The 12,626-nt window shown below is 42.8% G+C and overlaps 1 protein-coding gene across 3 annotated transcripts in view; it reads left to right on the top strand.

Annotated features, from left to right (window-relative positions):
- The window catches only part of ANKRD27 (ankyrin repeat domain 27), a 58,346-nt gene extending 46,735 nt beyond the window's left edge, over nt 1-11,611 (top strand). For all 3 annotated transcript variants that reach the window (XM_043899055.1, XM_043899054.1, XM_043899056.1), the window contains 7 exons: nt 3,683-3,880; nt 4,587-4,706; nt 5,621-5,782; nt 7,238-7,349; nt 8,672-8,750; nt 8,938-9,010; nt 10,271-11,611. In XM_043899055.1, coding sequence (XP_043754990.1) covers nt 3,683-3,880; nt 4,587-4,706; nt 5,621-5,782; nt 7,238-7,349; nt 8,672-8,750; nt 8,938-9,010; nt 10,271-10,501 — 975 coding nt within the window. In that variant the 3' untranslated portion in view covers nt 10,502-11,611. The remainder of the gene's footprint in view (nt 1-3,682; nt 3,881-4,586; nt 4,707-5,620; nt 5,783-7,237; nt 7,350-8,671; nt 8,751-8,937; nt 9,011-10,270) is intronic.
- The last annotated feature ends 1,015 nt before the right edge of the window (nt 11,612-12,626 follow it).

The raw sequence follows: 12,626 nt of genomic DNA, 5'->3' as shown, positions 1-12,626 counted from the left end.
CCCATTTTTGATTGGGTTGTTTATTTTTCTGGAATTGAGCTGCAGGAGCTGCTTGTCTATTTTTTAGATTAATTCTTTGTCAGTTGCTTCGTTTGCTATTATTTTCTCCCATTCTGAAGGCTGTCTTTTCACCTTGCTTATAGTTTCCTTCATTGTGCAAAAGCTCTTAAGTTTAATTAGGTCCCATTTGTTTATTTTTGCTTTTATTTCCAATATTCTGGGAGGTGGGTCACAGAGGATCCTGCTGTGATTTATGTCAGTGTTTTGCCTATGTTTTCCTTTAGGAGTTTTATATTTTCTGGTCTTACGTTTAAATCTTTAATCCATTTTGAGTTTATTTTTGTGTGTGGTGTCAGAAAGTGTTGTAGTTTCACTCTTTTACAAGTGGTTGACCAGTGTTCCCAGCACCACTTGTTAAAGCGATTATCTTTTCTCCATTGTATATTCTTGCCTCCTTTGTCAAAGATAAGGTGTCCATAGTTGCGTGGATTTATCTCTGGGCTTTCTATTCTGTTCCTTTGATCTGTATTTCTGTCTTTGTGCCAGTACCATACTGTCTTGATGACTGTGGCTTTGTAGTATAGTTGGACTTCTCATTTAGAAACTTGCCCTGTGGAAACCCATGCAAAGAAGCTACAGGCAAACTACTGACTTAAAAGAAAATGTCTGCAAACCATGTATCTGACAAAGGGCCAGAATCTAGACTATATAAAGAACTTCCAAAACTCAATAGTAAAAACAAAACCAGTAAGAAAATGGGCATAGAAAATGAACATACATTTCACTGAAGAAATTGAAAGATGACAAATAAGCGTGTGAAAGGATGCGTTTCCCTTCACGGAAATGCAAATTATAACCATAAGCGTGTGAAAGGATGCGTTTCCCTTCAGGGAAATGCAAATTATAACCACCATGAGAGAGTGCTACGAACCTATCAGAATGGCTAAAATAAAAATTAGTGAAAAGTGACAGTGCCAGATGTCCGTGAGGATGCGGGGAAATTGGTTCACTCATGCCTTGCTGCTGGGAATGTAAAAGCCACTTTGGGAAAACGTGTGTGTTGTTGTTCCTTATAAAACTAACCATAGAATTACCCTGTAATTACAGTATGATTCAGCAATTGCTTTCCTTATTGATCTTAGTGGAATGGAAGATCCACTCAGGGCACTGATCTTAGTGGAATGGAAACATGTTCTCACAAAAACCTGTAAACAAATGTACACAGCAACTTAAAAAAAAATTTTTTTTTTTATTGGAGCATAGTTGCTTTACACAGAGAAGGCAATGGCACCCCACTCCAGTACTCTTGCCTGGAAAATCCCGTGGACGGAGGAGCCTGGTAGGCTGCAGTCCATGGGGTCATGAAGAGTCGGACATGACTAAGCAACTTCACTTTCATGCATTGGAGAAGGAAATGGCAACCCACTCCAGTGTTCTTGCCTGGAGAATCCCAGGAATGGGGTGGCACAGAGTCAGACGCGACTGAAGTGACTTAGCAGTTGCTTTCCAATGCTGTGTTGGTTTCCGCTGTACACTGAATCAGCCCTGTGTACACTGTACCCCCTCTTTTGGCTTTCCTTCCCGCTGAGGTCACCGCCGAGTCACATTCCCTGTGCTATACAGCCACTTCTCATTACTTACCTGTTTTATACGTAGTATCAGTACTGCATATATGTCAGTCCCAATCTCCCAATTCATCCCTCACCTCACCCCCTTGGCGTTCCATACCTTTGTTCTCTACGATCTGTGTCTTTATTTCTGCTAATAGGTTCATCAGAAACTTTATTTGCCATATCCCCAAACCAGAAACAACCCACGTGTCCTTCAGCAGATTAACTGGCTAAACGAAGTGCGACAGGGGCTGCTCAGTGGTAAAGAATAAACTGTTGATTACTCGAAACCACCTGGGATCAGGGCATTTAGTTGTCTCCCGCTTTGGGCTTTGTGAATAAAGCAACTGAACTGTGAACATTTGTGTGTACAGGTCTTTGTGTAAACATATGTCTACTTGGGTAATTACCCATGAGTATAATCAATGTGTTACACAGGAGGTATATGTTAACTTCATAAGAAATGGCCAGTTTTCCAGAGTGATTGTAGCATTTTTCATCCTCACCAGCAGGGTGTGAGAGTTCTAGTTGACCTACATCCTGGTCAACACTTGGTATTTTGACTTTTTAACTTTAGCCCTTCTGATAAGTATGCAGTGGTGTTTCATCATGTTTTTTCCCCTTCTACTTCTTCACTTGTTTGTTTGTAATTTTTGAAGTATAACTTATGTACAGTGAAATTCACCCTTTAAGTTCAGCATGGTTTTTTAAAGAGATAATATTTTTAATCATCAAGAAGTGAACTAGATAACCCAAGCTTTAATCCTTGATCAGTCACAGAAAACACTGACATATTCATTCCACCATCAAATACTTGATTCAGCATCACAATTTAATGTTTGTTTTTAGTTCTATTGGTTTGTTTTGTTGGCCCTTATAATTTAGTGATTGATTTTCCTTATATCTGCATGATTGGTTTTAAAACTGTTGTGAATAATAAAGAAGTTCCATGATAAACATGAGGGGGAACTTCAGCTTGAAAGATAAATAGCAAACAGCTTTCTGAGGTTGGACAAACGAATGCTTAACCACCAGCGCAGGCAAGATAATAGACTGTCTCTATCGCCCCAGATATTCCCTCCTGCCCCTTTGAAGTTGGCTGGATCACATGTTCCGTCTTCCGACCGTCACTTACGTGCTTTGTGACCCTTTAGTTCTGTGATTCCTGGTTTGATTTGCATTTCCCTGATAACTAAAGATGCTATTTTATGTGCTCATTTTTTACTATTTATCTGGTTGGGTCTTAATTGCTGCATGTGACCTCTTAGTTGGGGCACATGGGATCTAGTTCCCCAACCAGGTATTGAACCTGGGTCTGCTGCATTGGGAGCAATGAGTCCCAGCCACTGAACCAGCAGGGAAGTCCTTTGTGTGCTAATTGACCAACCATTCAACTGTCTTTTGTGAAGCCTTTTGCAAATCTTTTGCCTATTTTTTAAGTTGGATCATCTTACTGAGTTGTAAGCGAGTTTGTTCTGTTTTGAATTTCTGGTTGGTGCAAGTCCTTTGTCAGATAATACATATTGCAAACATTTTTTCCCCGTCTGCCTTTTCATTTTCTTACTTGTCTTATGCAAAGAGCAAGCATTAAATATTTTTATTGTCCAGTTTATCAAACTTTTCTTTTGCTTTTTGTGTCTTAGCTATTCTTTGCCCATCCCAGTGTAGCAGAGATTTTCCTTTGTGTTCACTTCAAGTTTAATAGCTGTAGCTTTTCCATTTAGGTCTGCGATGCACTTTAGTGTGTGTGTTAGGTGTGAGGTAAGGGTTGATGGGCAGTTTCTGCCTATATGGATATCCAGTTGTTCCAGCACCATCTGTCAAGACAGGATTTGCTTTCCCCATTGAACTGCCGTGGCATAATATGATATCATTGTAGGGGGCTTGCTTTCTTGAAAATGGAAGTTACACTTTGATGTAAAGTATTAATTCACTTCCAGGCAACCCAATTCAGAATCCCGCTGTGATTCCAGATTTTACACAGGGGCTGCTGAGATGGGTGGCTTCAATTCCTTTAGCTGGTTTTCTTAAAAACTAAAGACATTTCTGTTTCCACCTCCTGCACTTACTAGAAGCTGGCAAAGCTTCCCGCCAGTGGGCTTGGTGTGCATGTGACCGACCAGGACGGCGCCTCCCCGCTGCACGTCGCTGCCCTGCACGGCCGGGCAGACCTCATCGTCCTCCTCGTGAAGCACGGCGCCAGCGTGGGGGCCCGCGACGCCAGCCAGGCTGTCCCACTCCACCTGGCCTGCCAGCAGGGCCACTTCCAGGTACTGGTGCTGACGCTCGGGCAGCGTGGACAGGGTCAGAACTCACCTGATCGGGATACTGCAGAGGGGGAAGGTGGCTGTCCGAAGGGACGGGCCCGTGTCCTTCCTCCCAGCTCTGAGATTCTGAGAGGCACAGGGCAGGGCCGCTCAGCAACAGAACACACAACCCTGGTGCTTTTGGGGTGGAGCCAACCCCCATCCCGTCTGGCCCCACAGAGTCTGTCCTGATTCTCAGCCCCGCTGGGAACTGCCCCTCTCTTCTTATCGGGATTTGGTCATCAAGGGCTGAAGTGTGTCTGACCACTTCTGTGTTCCCCCAACTCCTGTCTTGTGCCAGACAGTTTAATATCTATTTATTTTTTTCATCTTCCTTTATTAGTTCTACTGTAAGCTTATTAAAGACAGGAATCGTATTTCAGGTAATGCCTAGCATCAGCTTCCTAACATGTAGAACTAGAGTAGTTATTGCAGGTCTGCACAGAGAACATACAATGATTCAATGACAGACACTGGTGCCTGGCACATGCCTGGCCTGCAGGAGACCCTCAGCACAGGTTAACCCCTTCATGCTTCAGCTGGTCTGCTTTCTCCTGAGGGTCAGACATGTGTCTAAAGAGCTCTCTGGATAAACCTACAGAAAAGTCAAAAGAATATCAAGTTAGAGGATCTCTCCCTGCAAATGTTCAATTTTTCTTCTCTGGGCTAGGTGGTGAAGTGTCTATTAGAGTCGAATGCAAAACCCAATAAAAAGGACATAAGTGGAAACACACCCCTCATTTATGCCTGTTCCAGAGGCCACCACGAAGTCGCGGCGCTGCTGTTGCAGGTAAGGCCCCCGCCACCCCTGCCCCCACCCCGGCCCAGGAGCTGCTGACGTGGGTCGGCACGCAGGGAGCCCCTGGCAGCGCCCTGGGGAGGCGGCAGGGCTCGTGATGTAAGCGGGCCCTGGGAGAGGAGCTCTGGAATCAGGGGCCTCGGAGTCAGCACTGCATCAGAGACGCAGGGTTAAGGACCGAGACACTGCTTTTCCTGGAGGTTTCGGTCCTGCCTCATTTACCAGGTCAGCTGAACCATTACCTGAGATGTGAGCGGAATGTCTTTTGTCACTGCTACTTTTTTCCCTCTCTTGATGAAGGTTTTGTGTTGACTGTAGAAGGAAGAATTTTTAAAAGTAGGGAAAAACCCAGCTTTTCCATAACCCTGTTACTCAAGGGTAACTGTTCTGGGTGACTTTTTAAAATATGCACAGTTTAGATCAGTGTTGTTTTCTATCTTGGTTTTTTTTTTATTGCACTGCGTGATATGTGAACTTCCTGGACCAGGGATCAAACCCGAGCCCCCTGCAGCGGAAGCACAGTCTTAATCCCTGGACTACCAGGGAGGTCCTCTTGTTTGTTTTAACTTAATGTAGAAAACTGTTTATTAAAAATCTTGAATTTTTTTAATGGTTGCATAATTATGGATGTACTGTAGTTTTCTTTTTTTAAACTTTTTCTGCTTAATACATTTAGGTGACTTCTATTTTTTTCCCCTGCTGTTTAATGATAAATGCTGCCATGAATATCTTTGTACATAAATTTTTTTTCCTCAGTATTACTTTTACCCCTCACATTTTAAGACAAATTTCAGACATACAGAAAAGTTGAAGGAAGGTTATAGTGTACACCCATATAGCTACCAGATCAATTCAGCGAGGGTCATTTTTAGCATTGCTCTTGACTGCACTGTTTTTCTTTCTAGCATGGGGCCTCCATCAACGCTTCCAACAACAAGGGCAACACAGCACTGCATGAGGCTGTGATAGAAAGGCACGTCTTCGTGGTGGAGCTGCTGCTGCTTCACGGAGCATCGGTTCAAGTCCTGAATAAGAGGCAGTGCACAGCGATCGACTGCGCTGAACAGGTAGGTGGGAGCACTTCCTTGCTGAGGGCATCCCGAGCTCCCTTACGGCTCACGTGGATCCCCCACGTTGAAGCCCGATCTGAGAGAACAGTATCCAGACCTCTGACTCACCGAGCTGAATTAGCATGCTAGAGTCGGCCAGTGTGGCTACACCCCTGGTCCCTGGTCATCTGGTCAGAGGTGGCCTGCCGGGGAGCCAGCAGTTGTTTTCTCTTTTTTTGCCATGCTGCATGCCACATGTGGGATCTCAGTTCCTCAACCAGGGATCAACCCCAGGCCTCCTGCGTTGGAAGCACAAAGTCTTAACCACTGGACAGCCAGGGAAGTCCCCAGGGGTAGTTTTCAAAGGCCCGAGTAGAGGTGCCTCCCACCCACTGCAGGCCTGGGTGCCCTGGCCTGGCCCACTGTCCAGCAGTCAGGTGCCTGGGGGAAGCAGCAGGATGAGACAATGTCCTGGTCTCGCACTTCTGGCCCCGGGAACCCATCACGGTCGCAGCAGCACAAGGGAGAAAGTGTGTGCAGTCGTGAGCACACCTTGAGTTCAGTGAGGAGCGGTTTACCACCCTCCCAGGGGTGGGTGTGCACTGGGAAACGGTGAGGGCACAGTCTGCTCCTCCTGGGGAAGAGGCACCTCTTCACTGGTCCTCTGTTCACGTTGAATCTTTATACAGTTTCCTACTCAGGTAGACAACCGGCAGGATGTTGAACTGCACCACTGACACTTTTAAGTCACCATAACCCAAACTACTCATGTTGTTGTCGTTGATTTGCTAAGTCGTATCCAACTCTTTGCAACCCCATGGACTACAGCATGCCGGGCCTGCTGCAGTCCCAGCATCAACTCACCATCTCCCAGAGTTCGCCCAAGTCCACGTCCACTGAGTCGGTGATGCCATCCAACCATCTCATCCTCTGCTGCCCTCTTCTCCTTTTGCCTTCGATCTTTCCTAGCATCAGGGTCCTTTCTATGAGTTGTCTGTGTCAGGTGGCCAAAGTATAGGCTGAGTATATTTATTTGGGATATTCAGTGTAGTTTGTAGTATATTCATTTCTAATTTTCAGTTGTATTTCTTAACAGAATTGACATATTTTAAACATTCAATTTAGCAGTTCCTCAAATGATGATAATTATGAGTATCTTTTATTGAGTACTTCTATGTGTCAGGCGCTCGATAACCTCACAGTAACTCTACAGTAATAGATCCTATTCTCATCAACCCAGTTGCACAGAGCAGTGAAACATGGGCCCAAAGCACTAGTACAGGGCAGAGCCGGCCTCCAAATGCGGGGCTGTTCTCCACCACTTTATGGCCTCCAAGTTTTGTCTGTAGTGGCTTCTTAGCTTTTCTGCCCAGCCATGCCAGCATTGACACTTAAGATTAAAAACAGGCAATAAACTCCTAAGAAAGAATTAAAAAACCCTGTCATTGTTACCTTTTCCTTTTCAACTTATAGAATTCAAAAATAATGGAATTGCTTCAAGTTGTACCAAGCTGTGTGGCCACATTAGACGACATTGGTGAAACAGACCACAGCGAGTGCGTCACTGTTAAGATCAGGAAAAAATGTAAGAACTCACATTCTTTCTGGAATTCTCAGCTTGGGTTTATTTGGAAATTCATGAGTGGTTGCCAATTTTCACCTAACTATAAATGTAAAGTGTAATTGTAATCATGACTGGGGGTGGGATTATAGGCACCAAAGAAATGTATGTTATAGCCTGTTTCATCGACTTTTTTGGATACTGGCTTTCCGGTCCATGGCAGTGCTTCCTAAGGAGGTGAGGAGGACACTTGTAGGCCTTGCCCTGAAGGTCAGGCCCCCACTTGCCAGCTCTGGAGGAGGCCCTGCCTCTGGTAGTTCCAGTCATGTCTCAAGTTCTAAATCCAAGCCTTTTTCTAAGCACTTCCTGGACATCTGGGATAAATGCTACCTTTAAATATTTTTTTTTTAAATGAAGTAGTGCTATTTGCAGCAACATGGATAGACCTAGAGACTGTCATTCTGAGTCAGAAAGAGGAGGAGAAATATTGTATGACATTCCTTTATGTGGAATCTAAAAAGAAACGATACAAATGAACTTCCAAAACAGAAAGGGACTCAGAGAAGGAACTTATGGTTGCTGGCAGAGGGGAAGGATGGGAGGAAGGGATAGTTAGGCAGTTTCAGGTGGACAGGTTCACACTGGTATATTTAAAATGAATAACCAACAAGGACCTACTGTATAGCACAGGGAACTCTGCTTAGCGTTTTGTAACAGCCTGGATGGGAGGCGAGTCTGGGGGAGAATGGATACATCTATATATATAGCTGAGTCCCTTCGCTCACCTGAAACTACCTGTTTTCAGGTGTTGTTCACCTGAAACTACCACAACATTTAATCGGCTACACCCAAATATAAAATAAAAGTTTAAATGTTAAAAAAAAAAAAGATTTCTTTTTTAATTTGCAGGTGTATAGAGGTTGATGGTAATTAGAACAGCAGCTGCCAAATAGGGGTGGGGCTGAAGTATTTTCTTATTCTAATAAAAAAGTTGTTATAGATGGGGGTCCTTGTTCAACTTTTTAAAAATTATTGTTGTAGTCTGAAGTGTAATAATGTGAATAAATCTATTCACATATCTGGGTAATCCTGAGGCTATCTCATCCTAATTGGTTGTGCCTGGGGAATATCAGGTATTAAGGGTTTATTTTTGTTTCATGGGGGTTCACACAGTAATACACAGGTATCTATTAACACGTCTCTGTAAGCAAATGAAATCCTTAATTTCCTAAATGTTGTTAAACTTTAACCAAAAGAAATGTTGGAAGTTTGTGTCTGTGCTATAATTTCTAAACAACTGTTAAACTACCTTGGACGTTTTCAGATGTTTATCCTTTTATCTACAGGGAATTCAAAAATGTATAATCTTCCAGATGAACCTTTTACAAGACAGTTTTACTTTGTCCACTCAGTTGGTCCATTTAAGTGAGTATAAAATTCAAGTTGATTTCTGTGCTTTTGACCTTAATTTTACTTAAAACTCCAGCAGCTCATTTGCAGCTTTAATGCATATAAATAAATCTGCACTCATCAAATGCTGCCACCTCGTGGCCAACCAGAATATTTTGCACCACTATCCCAAACATTTATCTTAGTTTGTTTTGGGTTTCAGGGCAAGGACTTCAAAGGAGATTATGGCACGAGATAGAAGTGTCCCTAATCTTACTGAAGATTCTTTGCATGAGGTGAGTTATTAAACACTGCTTATACCATTCTTTTTTAAATCCTAGATTTTTCAAAACTAATCCTTGGAAAACACATTTCTTATTTCAGTAGTCTCATCACTGTTAAGAGTTACAAACAAAATGAGTTTGGTGGCATGATTAAATATTGTTATATTTAATAACGCATTTCTGAGGGGAGAAAGGAAAGTGAGGGAAAGTGGCAGACAGTTGTGACACATGGAAAGATCCTGCAGTTCATAACATGCATACTAGGTGAACCATCTCAGATTTTACTGTGTAAGCTACTTAATTCACTAACGTGTTAATCACTAATGTAAGGAAGAAAACACATCTGTATATAGATAGTTAAAAACCTTGGCAGGATGGTATAATGTTGCTCATATAGTCAATTTTGTTTGTGGCCATTTTCCTACAGCACTATTTAATACTCATTATAAAAAGAAGCCTGCTTTCCTTTCTGTGGTGCTATTAGGTGGCTCTTCTCAGAAAACATGACTTTTCTTAATTGAAGTATAGCTGATTTCCATTGTGTGTTCGCTTCTAGTGTATAGCAAAGTGATTCAGTTTTTCGTATATATATATATAATATTCTTTTTCAGATTCTTTTCCATTATAGTTTATTACAAGATACTGAATATATTTCCCTGTGCTGTACAGTAGGGCATTACTGAAACATGACTGTTCTTATTGCTGCTCATCAGTATCACACATGCCTTATTTGAGAAATAGAATTTATAGTGTGTGTGGCACAGGCTTGCTGGAACAAATATACTACAGTTCTAAATCTTTTAGCAAATTAAAGTGATTTTTTTTAGTATGACTGATTTTGATTTCATAGTTAATCTTCCCTGGCTTTGTTAATAGATCTGCTTCTGGGTGAAAAACCTGCAAACTTTGAAATATGCCTGGGTTCAAGTGCTAGCTTTCCCCTTGCTGGCTGGGGGACTTCAGGCAGATTGCTTAACTTTGCTGATCCTATCTCCTCAGCTGTATGCAAAATGGGGATGACAACAGTACACATCTGTTAGCGTTGTAAAGATTAAATGTGAAAACATGTAGACATGTTTACACTGTGTCTGACATGTGGAGTATGCACAGGTCACACTTTCACTGCGGCGATGTTAAGAGTTGAAAGTATGCCTGCAAAGTCCTTAGCACACTGATGACACCTCAAGAAGCGCTCAAGGATAGCTATTACTGTGGTGGGTGTTTTAAAGTACTGTGCAAATGCGAAGTGTTTGAATCATATCTTTTCTTTAGCCAGGGAGACAGAGAGTCACACAGAAGCACAAGAACCCGCCAGACCAGGGCAGGTCTGAGACCGCTGACAAAGGAGATGGTCAGCCGGAGAGGCCTGGACCGAGGCAGACTGCTCCCAGAAACAGGCGAATGCTCCGCAGACACACAGTCGACGATACAGTCGCACCCAAGGGCCCAGAGGCTGCTGGCAACCTGACCACTCCCCAAGAGGCTAGCATTTCCCAGTCTTAACAGTAATAAGGATGCATTATCTACTGCCAAGAAGCAAGTCCTCAACAAGAAGATGCTGCGCATGAATACAGCTTAGCACTAAATGAAATTTGTTTGGCTTGAGAAAAGCAGAAAGGTCCTGAAAGCTTTTCTGTGGCTGACAGAAAGAACACAACAGAAGGTCATCACTCTCTCTTTCCTCTTCAGAGGTAATGGATACACTTGAAAAGGGATGGACAAAAATTCCAGTGGTGTCCAGATCTTTAAGACATTTAAGTATTTGGGTTCCTGGGTTACAGTGAGAGGTTTCATCACCAGATTCTGACCTCCTTCTACTGAAAGGTGCTAAACCTCTGTGATGTGTATGAACTAGCAAACCCACAGGCTACATGAACTCCTCCCTCTGGGATAAGCTCAAGAAAAGCAATTTAGGTTTCACTGTACTGTGGAGGCTGGGCAGAAATATGGCATTTGAATAAAGAAAACAAGGCTGAAAAATGCCCCTTTTTAAGCAACACTTGAACCCAAAGATGCCTAAATGCCATTTTGATTGCTCATTTTAGTTCAAAGGACACATATGACATGTTCTACACTATGTAGGTGGGGAAAGCTGGGTATACTTTTTCTTCCAACAGAATACAGATAAATTGACCACTGCACTTATACACCTGTAGCAGTGTCTCTAGAAACATCCCTTACCATTAAGAGCCCCCCTAAACGTCACACCAGATGGATGGTTACTTAAATTGGAGAGTAGACTTGGCACATCTTCTCTTAGTCTTTTGATTCAGATTCAAAACTTACAGCACAAACCAGGTCAAAGTAACTTTACGTTAGAATTTATTGCCATTTATTCCTTTTTATAAATTTCTATAGATTATATTTCTTATTTTTTTATGTTACTAATTAGTCTAGAGCTGCAAACATGGGTTTGTCCTGAGTACATTTTCAAATAACTTTGTAATAGGGAAATGGTTTTGTGCACGTTCTTGGAAATAATTGTGTATGTACAGAAGGGAGGGGCTGATTATTTTTCTATAAAGTAATTTATGATTTTTAATTTTCTAATGTGCCTTGGATATGTGCCAAATGATGGGAAAGAAACAGTAAACTTTATGATTCTTGAGTGTGTCATGGTGTCTTTTTAGTTTGTTCTCCTATGGTGGTATGTTTCTCAGCCTTGCTGCTACAAACATGTGCTTGGTATGTGGAATCATCTTCTCCCACTGGATAGATATACATTTTATTTTTCAGCTAGAGACAGAAGTGTGACTGAAACGTGTGAACTGGGTTATTTGGAGTAGATTATCCAGGGCTGCTGACCTAGTCCAGTCAGCACAGTGCCTAGGGCCCCCACAAAGGTATTTTCATTTCTTTTAGCATCAGAAGAACAAACTGAATATAATACAGCTCCTTAGCCCAAACAGCAAATAAGCACGGTTGCTTTGGAAGTTTCTTCTATTTTTCCTCCTCAGCCCCACTTTTAAACAAAACCACCTTATTGGCTTAAGTTGCTGTGTTTTCTAGCATCCCGAGTAAGAGACTTGGCACTGCAGTTTTTAGCAGAGTCCTGTCCAAGATACAGTACATACATTTTAAACCACCTACTTTTGGGGGTGGGACAATAGTTTTGAAAACCTACCGTGAACCTATCTGCAGGGCAGGAAGAGAGACGCAGGTGTAAAAGAATGGACTTGTAGACCTGGCACGGGGAGAGGGTGGGACTATTTGGGAGGGTAGCGCTGATATAGGCACTGCTGTGTGTAAAATACATATACCTAGTGGGGAGCTGCTCAGCTCGGTAATGACCTAGAGAGCTGAGGGGGCCGTGGGAGAGCGCCTCACGAGGGAGGAGATACATGTACACATACAGCTGACTCACTTTGCTGTGTAGCAGAAACACAGCACTGTAAAGCAACCATACTGTGCTTAAAAAAAAAAGAAATATTAAAAAAGCCAAACTTTCACATATACCCTCCATCATTCTAACAACTGCCCTAGCTGGTAGGAATGTCAAGGGAGGAGGTTTACGGACATAAGGGGGCTAATTTGCTTACACGGTCAGAGCTGGGGTAAGGGCCCGGCTGGCAGTGTTGCCCTTCACCTGGAAATAGAAATACCATGAAGGGGACTCTCAATCCTGGGG

This window comes from Cervus elaphus, chromosome 4 (genome assembly GCF_910594005.1).
Source record: "Cervus elaphus chromosome 4, mCerEla1.1, whole genome shotgun sequence".
Taxonomy (NCBI): Eukaryota; Metazoa; Chordata; class Mammalia; order Artiodactyla; family Cervidae; genus Cervus; species Cervus elaphus.
This window is presented reverse-complemented; position numbering and strand designations above follow the sequence as displayed.